The 16,500-nt window shown below is 46.3% G+C and overlaps 1 protein-coding gene across 1 annotated transcript in view; it reads right to left on the reverse strand.

Annotated features, from left to right (window-relative positions):
• The window catches only part of LOC146181711 (uncharacterized), a 222,109-nt gene that overhangs the window by 28,572 nt on the left and 177,037 nt on the right, over positions 1-16,500 (reverse strand). The window contains exons 7-8 of the mRNA XM_084575835.1: positions 12,206-12,626; positions 10,245-10,763 (exon numbers count right to left, since the gene is read on the reverse strand). Coding sequence (XP_084431961.1) covers positions 10,245-10,763; positions 12,206-12,626 — 940 coding nt within the window. The remainder of the gene's footprint in view (positions 1-10,244; positions 10,764-12,205; positions 12,627-16,500) is intronic.

Below are 16,500 nucleotides of genomic sequence, written 5' to 3' on the forward strand. Positions count from 1 at the left end.
TGTACTCGCTACACGACATCACGCGATCGTTACGTTCCCTCTCACCAGGAGCAATCTTTTCTCCTCGAGGCTTTCTCAGGGCTCGCCTTCTTGATTGCATCTTACGCTCACCTCGGTGCTGTCCATTGGGAGCAATAGAGAGCAGGAGCAAGCTCGACGTCCTCTGCTATAATCTCACGGCTCCCGGCAACCCTTTGGGGACACACGAGAATGACCAGAGGAGGCGGTTCTTAGGCAAGCAACATTCCCTTCCCTATTTTCAGCGACACGCACTGTTTTGTAATCACCCCACATTAAGACGCCCGGACTCTATTTGTATTCGGTGTTAGGTGTGAGGAACGGCAAACTATGCATGTGAATGAATAATGTGTTTTTTTGTGCACTTTCTTTTGCTTTTACACGCATGCACAGATGTTGGTTATTTCATTCTTGACTGTCGTAGTACGTTTTCCTCAATTTCGCTGCCCGCTAGTACAAGCCCAACTTCAAAGAACACCGAGCAAGTTGTTAAGATTTTAGTGATTCGACACGACCATGTATGTAGACGCGTCCTCGAGAGGAGGACACAACAAAATTGCAGTGGCCACGGTGGTCGATTCGTCTCTACGCGAAGTGACCAGCGCCTCTATGCGGCACTGCACGGTAACAGAGGCCGAGGAAGCAGCCGTTGCTCTAGTGGAGGGCTATAGAATTGGGCGGTCGCTAAAAATACTTACAAGACTCTCAAACAGCCTGTCAAAATTACATTAATGTCAGAATAGGTCGTCATGTGCTCCATATAGTCTTCGAAGCGAGCAGCAAAATTAAAAACCACGAAAAAATCAAGACCACACACAAAATTATGTGGATACCGGGGCGCAAGGGGGTGGTAGGGAACCAAGAGGTCAACAGGATAGTTCGAGCATACACTACTTTCCGAGCATCCGACTAGTCCACGAAAATTTTGCCAGCACCTAAGGTATACTCGGCCATACTAGAAAACTATAGAGGCAGAGGAATGTGATATCTCTCACCGCAAAGTTCTCTCACCAGAGAGGAAGTTGTCATTTGGAGACAACTACAGACAGGTTCATACCCAAACCGACGCATACTAAACAAAATGCACCCTACCATATACGCGGACAGATGTGCGAGGTGCGACGAAAAGCCCGCACTATGTCCTATCACATGGGCGTGTCAAAACATAGACGTGGTCCCCAAAATTTGTAACCCGAGTGCGGAGCAATGGGAGACTCTGCTGTCCAGCGACCGCTGCGAAGGCCAGCAAGGTCTGGTACAGCGAGCTCAACGGGCGGCAGTGGCCAGTGCAGCCCTGGACTGAGGGCATCCGACCATTGGATGGAAGTGGACGAGGTCGACGGAGAAGACTCCTGGGGATGCAACAAGGAGCTCTGAAGACGCCCCAGAAACCGTCCAAAAATAGCATAGGGCTGAATAAAGTTTTTTCCTTCCTTCCTTCCACACATGAAACCTATTCTCATGATTTGTATTCCGAGGCCTAGCTCTAGCGCCTAATGGTCCCTTAAAAATACTCCCCAGACAACCAAACAGATTTATGCGGCGCGTAAGTGTGAGCGTTACTTTGCAACAGTATCTTACATGATGATGCTATCATCCACGTAAAGAAGCGATAAAGATATTAATTCTCATTTCGCCCAGCCATGGAGGTGGAGTGGGTATGGTGCTCAGCTGCTGTGCTCAACAATAACATTGAGAAGCGGGCTAGTTGATGTCTAGTATTAGAATGCATCGGAATTTGCCATAAATGGAGGACATTACATCATCTACCAATGGCTTCCAGGACACAGCGGCATAGCGGACAATCTCCGAGCGAACGAGGTTGCATGAACAGCCCACTAAGTCAGCGACTATGTGTTGATCCCCTTTTCCAGGGTAGACGCAGCGGGCAGGCTTCGCGCACCTTCGCGGGAACACACGCTCTCTTTGTAGAATTCTGGCCAGTTTAAGAACTGCCGCATAAAATACCTGGACCCTGACCCGAAGCTCCGGCTTCCACCTGGCCTACCCCGACGTGAAGCACCTTTCTCGTGCCACCTGTGGGTTGGCGTAGCATTCACGAACTCTTATTATTTTGTGATAGGTAGGGCAAATAGCTCTGCATATACAAACTGCGGGTCCAACGAGGCTATAGGCCACATTCTTTGTGAGCGCCCAATATACAGTGAGGAAAGACAGTTTCTATGCCGTGTGCTGCAGCGTCTAGATGGACGCCCACTGACTGAAATTAAGATCCTAGGTCCCTGGCCACGCCGATCGCCAAAGCACAGGACTGACCGAAAGGTTATGATTTTGCTGTTTATGTTACGTGATATGACTGTGACGTGATGTTATGTGACATGTCTTGGATGTGACTGTACTGATACGGAAAGTTGAGCTAGTTGGTACATGATTGCAAATTACGAGCGCTGCGACGGAGAACAACAACGAGAGAGTAATGAGCGCCTGTCCTTGTCATTACTCTCTCGTAGTTGTTCTCCGTCGCAGAGCTCGTAATTTGCAAGACCGTACTGACTTCACCCATCCCTCTCTTGCCCCCAACATTTATATCCACTTACCCCTTTCCCCCAGGGCAAGGTAGCAAACCGGTTTCTTTTATAACCTCCCTGCCTTTCCTGCTCATCTTCCACCTCCTCCTCCTCCTCCTCCTCCTCCTGTGTGTAGTTTCAAGATGCATTCGAGACACCAAGAATGCGGGATGCGGGTTGAATTCCGGCCACGCGGTCGCCTTTTGATGGAGGCGAAAAGCAAGGCGCCCGTGTGCTGTGCGATGTCAGTGCACGTTAAAGATGTCTATCGTATTATGAGCTTCTTTGGGACGTTAAGCCCCATAAACCAAACCAAGCCATTCATTCTCGTTTCTGTGTCATGCATAGCCTTGGATGATATGGGGTGTTCAGTAGTTATCCGCGCTTCGTTTGAGTGATGGTTTAGAACTGGCTAGAACCACCATAGCGTTGTGGTCAGAGGACTGTACACTTCAAAGAAACAGCCAGATGCCTGGGTGTGCTTTTTGGAGGCTGCGAGGCTTTAAATGGGAGGTGAAACATGCAAGCTTCCCTGTACGTCCAATTCCCATCTCATCATTTTAACTGAAAGGATCTGCCCGCGTTAGCACTTTTTCCAACTCGACTATGCCATCTGAATGCGTTACGTCACACCACCCTTTAGGCAATCATATGCCCATCAACAGTATAAGCGAAAGCGAAATGAGCGCCGGGCAGCCAGTTCACCTCCAATCAATACGTGCGTGGTCCTATCACCTGCCAGAGGTTATCTCGGGAATTTTCGAGGCTGACCTGATTTATGAGTAAAAAAATGTTGTATGAGGGTAGAGGCTGAAATTATGGGTCTACCTGCGAAATTTTGCTGATGCGAAGTAAGAGTCAAGAAGGATAACTCGACGTCGAAATAGCCATGGACGTCGATATGGTGTACAGATGACAAAACAGCCACGGATGTGAAAATTCTGCAAAATACTCCAAAAGTGTGCAAAAAACGTACAAGAACGCCGCAAAGTTTTAATGTTAGGCCTCGTCGTACGTTGCTACAACAAAATCACTCAAGAGTAAAAGATGAACAAAAATAGTGAAAGAAAAGAAAGCAAAAAAAAACAGTAAAAAAAAGCAGAAAGCACAACCAAAGCAGGAAGAAGAACGAACATTGAAAAAGTACAGAAAATGAAAGGGAGAAACAAAGAAGAGGGAAAAAATGAGCAAATGAGTGAAAAAGTGGCAATTGAGTACAAAGAGTCGCTGGAAAGCCCTCCGCCTTACCGCGCTTGAGTAAGATTTAAGTGCCTCCAAAGAATTTTTGCGAAGCTTCGAATCGTAAAACGGTAGACAATGAAGCCGCCCGGTAACTATTTCCGACATTATAGAGCTAACACTATCGAGTTGAAACTTTTTTAGACCCAGGGTTCTTCCCGGTTAGCACTCACGCTCAACCCCATAGCGCAATTCATGGTTCAAGCCTTCTTTCGCCGCCATTTCGGGGTCCTACCACCTGAATGTTGGAGTTATTGACTGCGAAATATTGCGATATGAATTCATATTACGGCTCTCACTGTTAAAGGGTAATTAGGTAAGTTTCGGAATTCAACAGGCCGAAATGGTACGAATGAGCGAGACATTCAGGTGACAGAAACAGTGTATTTTCTAGCTATCATTTGAAATGATTAGGTAATCGCCGGTTATATCCGCGACGGCTTTCAGGCATCTCAGGAGGGCTCAACGCCGACTGGTAGGCGTGTGATGACGTCACGCACAGTGCCGTTACGTTTACAACGCACAATCGTTTGTTGTGTTGTTTGGAAGCGTCATAGGACGCATCGCAGTATGTGCGCTGAAGCAGCGGAACCAGAAATTACAATTCTGACATGACTCTGAACTTATTCACATTGGTTAGGCGGTTTGATGAGAATCGTAGGCTTAAACTGTTTATTTTGTCGTAATTTAAAATGCTCGGGCCTGAAATATTAGCAAGATTTGTCTAGAGAAAATGAAGCATTTTGTCTTTAAAAGCAGCAAAATATAATGGGAGAGACGTCGGTGACTAGAAAAGGGATTAAGGGGCATCTGATGAGAGTCTGAAAACGAGAATAAAGAGAGACTACCATCAGGAGACATGTACAGAGCGTGATAGCAAAGGAAAGTTTAGGGATTACTTCAGATGCAAGAGGGATGAAAGAGGGAACGCGCATGACCAAAAATAAGGACAATGCTGCAAGGGCTGCCGAGCAGTGTTGGTGGAGCGTTTTAGGGAAGTTAGACAGAGAACGCTCGGAGGGAGAATGGGGAATCGGGTTAAGGGAGTTGAGAAAGAAAACAGAAGGTGGCAGGCGGTTGCCAAGGGTTACAAAACAGCACAGACGCTCATGAAAGGTCGTTTTTGTGTTTGTTCTCTGCGTCTGTACTCTTCAACACGCAACGTCAGGGTTTTTCTTTTGTTTATTGAGGCGCGACCCAGACGCCACCCTGCGTGACCCGGGACAGCGCTAGTGGTATTTTTTTTTTTTTATCGCTTTCTTTTCGTGGCTTCGGTGGGGTCTTAACATCGCAATGCATTTTGTGCTGCAAGCTGAACTTGGGCCGCACAATAAAGAGGTGTAAACGATACAAGCAAAAAAAGGAGCGAAACGCGTGAACTAGATGGTGACATTAAAGTTCTTTCGGTCGATGGAATATTCTGAAAGACAGGCGGAAATTTTCGGGGACAAGAAAAATTTCACGCTCATTGAAAGCGGTTCTCGTAGCGTCGGCCCACTCAGTTTCATTTGTTTTTTCCGGCTTTGTGTAGAAATGAGGCAAGAAGAACCCATTACAGTGCCACCCTTTTTCGCAATCTGTCTTAGGCTGGACTTCCTTCGCTGTATTATTTCGCGCATTTCTCCAGAAAGCAAAAAAAAAAAAAAACAAAGCCAGTTCATTTCAACTTCTCGCGTTCGTACGGCACGTTTTGAAGTTCGCGACATAACAAAATATTCTAGGCACTCCCGAAATCATCAATTCCGATTCGGAATATATGGGTCCCTGCCGACACGCCATTTTTATTGCGAAATCCATACATTAGATTCTTCCTTAGGTGTGACAGTGTGCAGGGTATTATTTTAAGTGTTATATTATCATTGTTCCTTTCTTTAGCCATTTGCTTCCTTCACGTTTCTATTTTTGCGAAAAACTGTCCACTCAGTGGCTGCTACCTCTACTGCCCTTGTTCAAAAAGACTTTTCGGGCAACACTACAACAGTTTAATACACTGCACAAAAACAGAGCCGTAGATGTATCCTACGAAGTTTGGAACATACTAAGTCGCGTACGATCCAACGCGTAGTCTGAAGAATTGCGGCAAGAGAAGGCGAGGTACATACCCTCTTTTTGTTTTCAAAAAACATTTCTCTGCCAACGCAGAATGGAATGTGCGTGTAGCGTCTGCACATCCTGGAATGCAATATGCACGTGTTGTCCTCAGTGGAAACATGGAGAAAAGCTGGGGAGAAAATCTTTCCCCATCCGTCCCGAAACAGCAGCACAAACCTGTAGTGCATAGAGCCGATATACTGCAGCTGGATAGCCTCTCGTATTCGTGATTTGTCTCGCCGTAACGGCAACACAATGCTCTCATCTGCCCATGAATCCCAGAGGAACCTACCGGTATCCTCGAAAGAAACAACTATTCAATCTCACGGAAGGGAAATACGCGTCGCCAGTCCAGTGGAGGAAAAAAAAACCTGCTCCCAGTTTTCCCAACTAGAGCCCACTATAAAAGCACATCAGGCACAAATACGAGTGATGAGCGTTCGGTGCTGTCCCCGGCTCCCTATTTCCCGTATTGCGTTCTACCCTCATTCCCTCTTTTTATCTCTCGTGTCCTGAGCCTGATGGGAAATGCCTGCTCCGTTATTCTGCCGTTGACTGTTTCCCAGACGGCGTACCTACCCTCGCATCACCGCCGCTCCGAGACCAAATAGGGATTGTGCGTGGTACAGAACCTGTTTTCCTTTTTACTCGCTTCCCTATTGTATGTAGCCCATCCGCTTCACAGCGGCAACAGCAACGTGACTTCTCTGCGCCGTCCTAAGCTAAACTTGTGCGCTAATGCGAACGCTAGGATCGGTTCCCGTTAAGCTAAGGAAGGTGATATTAGCGAGCCACTTTGATCTAGACAACGGATAGTGACTGCACCACGCCAGCGTTCTGTAGAAACTAAAGAGATTCCAATCAGAACATGACCATAATAACATAGCGAAGAAGAGCGCAAAATGCTTCACGCGAGCTATCACTGTATAAACTTGTTATCATTTAAAGGTTATTATGGTTTTGCTTTTTATTTTTGAAGTGCTTCATTTGTTTTTTGAAAAGCATCTGTACGTCGTAGCTATCTGAACTGGCACATCATGTAAGTCAATTTTTTGTTGCCATATTGTTGTAGGTGCCCTCAGCTAAGGCACTATATTTTCTCCTTTTTGTGACCAGAGAAAATGTTATATTTACATGGTGTGTGCATTTTACATGTAATACAGCCTGGAACAGGTTCTGTGCAATCGTGAATGTTTTCATTGTTATTGAGTGAGTAATGTTTAAGGAATAAAGGTACGAGAGAAGCATTCCTAGTTCAAAGCCTTTCGAGGTTTCTAGGTTTCATGTTCCAGAAGCGTACAATAAGGCTTCATCACTTGGCAAAAATATTCCCCTTGGCTGTTCGACACATGCATTACGGTCTCCTATAGAAACAAAAATAGCATGAAAATTTTTGTGGGCACATCTTAAACCCCCTTTTTCACGAAAACGAGAATGGCTCCAATTTTTTTTCGAATTCACGCATACCGCGAACAACCACCCCCAGACAGCTGTCACTTTTCTCCTAGAAAGCGCGCCTTGGTATGTCGAATACCACTCAGAGCTTATTCCGCAGCAAAGGCTGAGCTAACCCATCCTGCAGTAAAATATTTTAACGCATCAGAGCTGACATAAGGTACAGCACCCCGCACTACCAACACGGCATGTAACAAAACTTCGTTATGTCGCGATTTACTTCTCCTTTCTCTGCATGCATTATTTTTCTACCGTATGAATTTGACTTGTCATTGTGTCTAGCAGGATTTCTAAATGTATCCGATAACACCGATATCATCAAAGACGTTTCGAAACGAAATTTAATACTCTTCGGCACTATTGTAGACCGCCATGTCGTTATAAGAGAAGTTAATTAGATTATTGCTTAAAGCCTTTAAGCAGCTAAGCTGGACACAGGTACACTAGCCCATGCATTATTAAGTGCATATATATCAGCATCCGATGGTGATCGAGAATCTAGTTTTCTCACATTTTAGAATCACAGGAAGCATTTAATAATGCGGACGGTAGTCTTTCGGCAGCATGCCACCTGAAGAACCTCTGAAAGCTGTCACTTGTCCTTTTCTGAGCAGGTCACGCTTGGAAATATTGGGATCATACCATCGCTAGCTTCGGATATTTCTTGCTCGCAAAACCAAAATTATTTGCAATTGTATAGACCTCACCGCGTACGATACGCCGGCCCCATCGCAATCAGGACGTCTTTTGTTTTGTCCATATTATATTTGTAATAATTTTTCGGGCTGCACAGTTTGTAAACAAAAACAAAAGATTATTATCCATAGGGAGACGAGCGAAGTGTAGGTGTCACTGGCATAGGTCAGCAGCACCTTTCCTTATAGCGTGGGCTGCTCTCGGAAGCCGACGTACAATACCGCCTTGTTGTATAACGGACGACCGTTACTTCCCTTCATTCTAGTCTAGACTTCCCTATTTTGTACCCATAACTTTCCACCTTCCGTTCGGTTCCCAGCGCTGTAACACCCAAGCTTTTTTTGTTTTCTTTTTTCCTTAATTATATCCCCATTGAACTATTCAGGCAGCCTTTGTCGGCACTGCCTTCAAACTAAATTATTTCTTTCCTTTCTTCCCTACATGCAGTCGGGTTGCAGCTGTCGACATTCCTTTTCCCAGAAGCCCTATTCGACCCGCTGTATTTCTTCCCTTTTTCTTTATTTTCCTCTCTGCCTTGCATGCCGTCGTGTATTCGATCGGAGTTCTTCCCTTCCTTTCGTGTCTCCCTACTTGCTGGCACGCTGCACCTGTCGACGCCTCCTTTTCACGGCGTTAAAATGGGAACTTGTTCTTCTATTCCCGTATTATTGGTTTACAACGTCCCCAGAGAAGGCGCCATTATCAACGTGTTCCCAGGCGTTACCCGTGCCTTCTCTGAGCGTCTCAGTGATGCCAGTGCCGCCCGTGTTTCGGAATTTTGCAGCACAAGTGAAGCGAGCGCTTTTTTATCCACTACTCCCAATTTTCGACTGCATTCGTTCTGCTCTTTCCTCACGCCTTATGAGCCGCACTTTGAGTGCGCCAGGCGAGTGTCGAGTCTGTGCTACGAGCTTTGGCCGCTCATGCGGAAAAGCTCCTTGCAGAAAGTAAGAGCCACTCGTGTTTTTCTACATTGGAGATTGCATCCAAGGGTCTGAGGAAAAGTAGGTGCCAAAGTTTCCAGCAACGTCTACTTTTTGATAACGCGCATTGGCGTCGGGAGCTATTTATTAATCCTCTATTCTAAAACCCGCGTAAAAAAAACTTGCAAAACAGACATACAGGCAGCACTTAATTACAAAAGGATCGATTCGTTACTGAGGAGAATAAATGGCATCAAAGCCACTGCATAATTTAAAGCAATCATTGAAAGCTGAGCGTAAATGTGTTGTTGCGTGCGTGCATGTGTGCGTGTGTACGTCTGTGTGTTCGTGCGTGCGCGCGCGTGCGTGTGTGTGCGTGCGTGCATGTGTGTGTATGTGTATGTATGCGTGTGTGTGTGTGTGTGTGTGTGTGTGTGTGTGTGTGTGTGTGTGTGCGCGTGCGTGCGTGCGTGCGTGTGTGTGTGTGTGTGTGTGTGTGTGTCTGTGTGTGTGTGTGCGCGTGCGTGCGTGCGTGCGTGTGTGTGTGTGTGTGTGTGTGTGTGTGTGTGTGTGTGTGTGTGTGTGTGTGTGTGTGTGTGTGTGTGTGTGTGTGTGTGTGTGTGTGTGTGTGTGTGTGTGTGTGTTGGTTGGTTTGGTTTGTGGGGTTTAACGTCCCAAAGCGACTCAGGCTATGAGAGACGCCGTAGTGGAGGACTCCGGAAATTTCGACCACCTGGGGTTCTTTAACGTGCACTGACATCGCACAGCACACGGGCGTCTTGCTTTTCGCCTCCATCGAAAAGCGGCCGCCGAGGCCGTGTGTGTGTGTGTGTGTGTGTGTGTGTGTGTGTGTGTGTGTGTGTGTGTGTGTGTGTGTGTGTGTGTGTGTGTGTGTGTGTGTGTGTGTGTGTGTGTGTGTGTGTGTGTGTGTGTGTGTGTGTGTGTGTGTGTGTGTGTGTGTGTGTGTGTGTGTGTGTGTGTGTGTGTGTGTGTGTGTGTGTGTGTGTGTGTGTGTGTGTGTGTGTGTGTGTGTGTGTGTGTGTGTGTGTGTGTGTGTGTGTGTGTGTGTGTGTGTGTGTGCGCGCGCGCTTCTATTCTTCCACACAGCAAGTCTGAGGTCAAGTTAGGGTGGCATACAACAGCAAAATGCTGAGTGGGTGGATGTTGTTATCGACCACCTCCGCCCGAAGGTTACCTGCAAGGCGGCGACTTCGCACAAACACAAAACGTTTCTTGAAAGAGAGCAACACAGCTCACGATCGTAACAGAAACGAAGGAAGGAAAATCAACTCGCCTTTGGCCCCCACTATCTTCGTCCCCTCGCCTCGGGCCACCGACCGGTGCGCCGGCGAAACTCAGCTTCCTCTGCTGCAGAGGCACCGAGAGTCTGCTGCCCTCAGGAACGGGTACAGCGGCGACGCTCCTACGACGAGCCTCCGTCAGGCTGGGCCTCCTCTGAGATCCCACGCCACGAGCAGGACCCGAAGAGGGTAACGGCAGGGCTAGCGTGATCGTTCCGGCTCCGTCACTGCGGCTGCGGTCTCTGACCGAACCCGCTGGCGAGGGTGCTGGCGCTTCTGCTGCACCACTGGCCTCGCGCTGCTGCTCCTGTTGCGAGGGCGACACGTCGAGGTCAGAGCCTGCTCGCTGATCCTTGGAGTCGTCGCCCTGAGCGAGGTCTTTGGCATCAGAGCCGCCGGTGACCCCGGACGCCGACGAGGCCACCGAGGGCCTTCTCCGAACCGAAGCCGGCGGAGCTGCGTCACTGAGCTCGGGACCGTCGGCCTCACCTACGGTGTGCTCTTCGTGAACACTGCGTGCGTGAGGGAGATATGAGGGTTTAGATAAGGGAGGTTGGGGAATTATTGGAACGATGAGGGGGTAAAGGTTGGGGATGTTGAAACGTATAAAAGGTAAGGAGAGAAGTAATGGAACGCTAGAAGTTCACGCGACAAGAGAAAGCGAGCTCTAAGAGCAAATAAATTGCAAATGCGATTCGAACAACTCAGGAGACAACTAAAACACTAGCCTTGTACTGCAATGAGCTGCAAATGCAATACACCCTTTACATAACTGCTCACATTATGTCCAGCAGTCGATTCTCGTCCACACAAGATCTGTGTCTAGTAAGTCTCTTAGCGTTTCTTTCTTTAATGGAAGCAACAGTATTAATTTACACACCTTGTAGGTTAAAAATTATTGTGAAGTACTTGAAGTGGTTTGATTCATGCCGAAGTGAGCCAGGTTGTAAAGTAGCAAAGCGGAGACTGTACCGCAGAAATTATAGACAATCTCACAGCCCATAATATACATAAAATAGAGTTCGGACCTGGCGTGGCCGTGATATCCTGGTATACATATTAGAATTCGGATCTCCCTTCTGTCCACATCCTCCCCTAACATAGCTCTACATTTTGCTCTGCTTGTTTCGTAGAGTTGAATATCGGGCCAAGCAAGGATCCCAGAAACTGTCTTGTGGCTTTCTTTCTAAGCAAACTTCTTTCCTGAGTTTATAGGTTAAATAAAGCTTAAAGAGAAATTCGTTTTGCATTTAACGAGTACTGTGTTTTGATAGGCTACTTCAATTAATGCAGTTTTTATAAGCTGGGAACGATGATTGAGAAAATGTCTACTGGTGTCGGTAACTGGTGTTCTAGGAGACCATGGTAACGTCAATACACTCACCTTCTTAACACCGACCACTGAGGCTAGACAACAACGCCATTCACTATAATATAAATCACGGAGTCCTTTCATTATCGAACTGAATAGATAGCCAGAAACACATTTAACCGCTATTTTGTGAACAATAAATAGATGTCTCGCAGTCGAAAGTAAAAGCGCCATGGTTAGAAAAATAGCTGATAATGTTGCTCCCCAATTTTCGACGCAAAATTGATTTAGGACTCGTTTGTCACTAAAGCCTATGAAACTTAGGTTGCTACCTGTTGACACTAACATGCTGTAGCTTTCACGTAAAGGCCTCACAAACTGCACGACGCAGTATGAATCTTATAACAGCGTTTCTTACAGTTTTCACCACAGCAGTCACTAGGAAAACTAAACGCCGAAAAACAAGCACACGACAAGAGTAAAAGGCTGAAAAGAGACATTCTCTACGACAATAAACGCGCGAAGGCACTATAGAATAGTAAGCCGCAGATAGTGCGTGTCCTGTTTGCATTCGCTCCTTATCCTGGTCGGCTGTGCTGTCATACCCTGAGTAAGAAAGCTCATGACCTTCGTCTCACTTACCGGTCCTCTGTCCGACCGTCGAGAGCCCTCAGTTCTTGTCGTTCACTTTCGGGCTTCCCTTCCCTTTCCACCCGGTCCCTCTCGTCCCTGGGGGCTGGCAGCCTGAGTAGGTGCACCGAATCCTTGACGCTAGTTTCTTCGACCGTGGTCGTGGACCGGTGCGTGGTCGTAGTAGTAGTCGTGGTCACTCGGTGTTGTTGGTAAGGACCCCCACCGGAGCCCTGTGTACCACCACCTACACCTCCGTTGCTGGTACTCCAATGGTAGGTAGTGGTGGCCGCGGCACCGTTGGCGACTGCACCGTTGCTAGCGCCACCGGACCGGCGGCCCCTGCTGGGCCTGGTGAGCAGCAGTCGAGTCGACTCTACGTGGGGTAGAAATCCCTCTGGGCTAGACAATGGTGGGGAGAGGGCTCCTATTCCTGTGAGACCATAGGCAAGGTTATAGTTGTGAACAGCTCCTCGGGAAGTCACATCTGGACACAGAGGGTAGACAAGAAAAAAAAAAGATGATGGCTACACAGAATTAAAGAGCACTGAATGAAGGTTGAGGGGGAGTCTCACTTCGCAAGCTGAGCTAAGGCCCAGACGAAGACAAGCCCACTTGTCGAAACGTTGGCTCGGCTTAAGAACTGAGACTCGCCTTTAGCCCTTGATCAGTGCTCTTTCATATGTGGACCTAGAACAACACACGAAGGAGCAAACGGCAGAATTCCAGCGCCTTAGAAATGTTATGTTAACATGTCACGGTATATTTAGCGAGCCATTCACATTTCTGAGTGGCCTTCAGATCATCAGTAGTCCTGGGCCTGTGTTTAGGGGCCAGAATAACAGACTGGCACTGTTCCTTTTTTATTCCATTTTGATCACTTCGTCATTACTGAACGGCAATTTCTGAACGACATTACTTAACCTAAAGCCATTAACACCGAGATACGCAGCCACTGAGAATAAGAGCGAACATAATCAAATCAAATAAATTATTATCCTACGCAGCAATAAGAATTCACCTGGAAAACAAATTTATCAATGTGTTTTTGCTTTTTTTTCACAACTGATTATGCTTTCCTTGAAAGGTTATCTTAGGAAATATAATTAAACAAGATGAGACGTAAGTACCCAAAATCTGCAGTGACATCTAAGAAATGGATGGATGTAGTTTTGGATTCGGTTTCAACTCCCGAAAGGTGACTGTAATGTCACAAAAGTTTAATCCGCGTGAGGAGTTCAAAAATGCAGTATCGTCGTTGCTTTGTTAATTTTCATTCAAGGAAACTCTTGCGAAAGCCTGGCCAGGAGTTGGTTTCTATAAAGAACAATTATAACCCAGTTGTACTGATGTCTCAGGTGACCACAACTTGTTTGTTACGCCGTAGCCGTCGTTCGGTTTTGAAACCAATAGGTAATCTTCTGGGTAGAAATCATATTCATTATAAACTATTAGCCCAGATAGGCGAATACTACGTCATGTCATGTATGCTATTGTCTTGAGCACCGTTCTAAGGACACTAACAAGTATCCAAATGTTTGGTGTCACTAGTCCTTTAAAATCTGGACTACGTATCAGTAACCACGCATTGAGTTTAAGGCGGCGTAAAAAAGTATATAGTGAGCAGCTTCGTAGTTGGCAGTGGGTGAGCTCTTTCAGTGTTGAAAGCTGCGGCCTAACAAGGCATACGCCCTACACTATCCTCTTTAGCAGCGTGTATGTTTGCGTCAGAAACAAACGCTTTAATTTTACCTTCTCATTTATGAGATCGCTTCTCTGAAAGACGGCGTTGATGCACGTGACACGAACAGAGCTCTCCAGAACAATCCATATCTCATTTCTCTTACTCTTCATAGTAACTGGAATTAGAGCCAAAATTTTCTAATGACGTAGTTAGCAGCCTTACTGGCCTTTCTTCGCTAGCTAGTGAGAGACATCATCAAAAAGGCAATCTCATTTACCAAAGTGTGATATATGACGCCATGCTGTGCCCCCTTTCTTAAAGCGTGCATTAATCCGTGAAATCCAAGAAAGCGGGCTTAGTTTTACAAAAGCGCTAATTATTTATTCTTAGAATATTAAAAGGTACTGAAATAAAACAAAGCATCAAACATGAATCTGTGTAAAATCGTCTAGTCTAGAGTGCGCATTGTCATCACTCTTACCCTATACGTGTCGTTTGAACAATGTCCTTCTCGAAAGACGCTGCTATGTCACCAGCTATTCGATCTTTCCGGTGTGAAAATGAGATATTCAATCGTAAATGTGATGCATTTTGGAGAACGCGTCTTACGAAACAGAGAAAATGGTCAGACAAAAAGTATAATGGTACAACGGATGGACGGGCTACCAATGTTTCAGAGAAGGGAAGAGAATACGCGGAAAGGAGACAGGTTTCAAGCCTTAAATAGAGTGTGACAACTTATCCAGTTGTCACCAAGAAATTATTTCCAAGACCACGCTAACGGCCCGGTGGCTTATATACTTTGCAAGCTTTGCATCTCTCCCAACTAATGGGCGAAGGAATATACGCACCGGTTGCGTTATGAGAAATGGACTGCTTATAACCGGCTGTTGATAAGGACTGCGGTTACGAACTTACATAACGACCACGTATATTTATTCCTCGGGTGAGTAGTTCCGCGTTATCTCCTGTGCCACCAGCGCGTGATTAAAAAGCAGATAACTATTTCCGAACAACTTACGCTCTTTCACTTTGCGCTTTCGATGATTGGTCTATACATGTTCAATAACGTGAATGCCCTGTCCGTAAGATAACCACACTTGCAAAGCTCCCTGGACGATCACATACACTCCATGACGTCCAAGTTTCCTCTGGTCAAAACAGTTGCGTGCTCACAGCGTTGTTCGCGTCGTCGAAGTGCTTTCGTATCCCGTGTACACCCACGACCCAGACATTTCGATCGGCAAACGCGACCCAGCCAACGACAAACTTTGCTTCGTTACTTTACTGTGCTGAGTCCATACTATTCAGGCAGCACTGCATGGGTTCCCTTCTACCCGAGCCGACAAACAGATGAACAGGGTCGCGCGCCAATAATGCTCCGACCCTTACCCTCTCTTACCCTTCTATTCCGCGTTCTTTCCAATGTACCCTGTCTCCTTTCCTGCTTTATTGCCCACTCTCAACTAATGCAAGCAACGCGTCCGCCCTTCCTGCATGACGCATATAATACTTCCTTCCCTAAAGCGACCACGCGATCCAATGGTGTTTCTAACGCCCTCTTCCCTATCCTACAGCTCTTTTTCACTCTAGCAAGCGCTAATATCGGAGCTTTTCCCTACATTTACCCCCTTCTCATACATATCCGCGTCCACAAAGACGATCATATATATTGACGCCTGTTCCTGCACCCTTTCCCAGCATTCATTTCCACTTTTATTATTGCAGGCGTGTATTATACCTTCTCCCCATTTTCTCCCTAGAGATGTCTCTTTTCCCTAACACGCACACATATTCGGGACACCACGCTTCTGTTCCCGCTTTCCCAAATGGATATTTTCTCGGAGGTAAAGCGACGGCGTTAGCCTGCCCCTATCGCTCCATCCCGCATTCGCGGCTTCTGCAGCGTACATGGAATGGTACAGTCGTAGTTGGCCTCCGCCCGCGCGTGACTGTGAGTGAATGCATTGATCTGTGTCAAGAACTCTTGACCATAACTCGCAGGAGTGGCGCGTTCCTGGCTTTGCTAGGCAACCGAGTTAATAAACCCAATCTTTTTCAACGCACCCGTTCCTGTGCAGGTTTTTTTCCTCGCTCACTTTTTTGCCGTTCCTCCTAAAAGAAACACGATCGGATCGAAACGCAATCGATCTTCTACGCATTTGGGAGGTAAGCAACGCCCTCATATTCGATTTCCGGAACTCTGATCAGTCACGATATATTTAACAACGTTAGAAAAACGCGGTTTTACAGTGTAGGAATGCCTGTATTGGGATTCTTCTTTTTTTTTTTCAACCCAGCGCACTTGCATTGTGTTTGTTAAGAGATCAATAGTAAACAAACGAGACCCGGCCTATCTGTCCAAAAACGTAGTAATCAATACATATATAAACAACGGCATAGGCAGCCGATCTATTAATTATTTTGATTGATTGATTGATTGATTGATTGATTGATTGATTGATTGATTGATTGATTGATTGATTGATTGATTGATTGATTGATTGATTGATTGATTGATTGATTGATTGATTGATTGATTGATTGATTGATTGATTGATTGATTGAGCGAGCGAGCGAGTGTATAAAAAAATGACTCGCAGAAAAGACTACTTTGCAGATA

The sequence above is a fragment of the Amblyomma maculatum genome, chromosome 8 (assembly GCF_055883805.1).
Source record: "Amblyomma maculatum isolate TAMU_Amacu chromosome 8, ASM5588380v1, whole genome shotgun sequence".
NCBI classification, from domain to species: Eukaryota; Metazoa; Arthropoda; class Arachnida; order Ixodida; family Ixodidae; genus Amblyomma; species Amblyomma maculatum.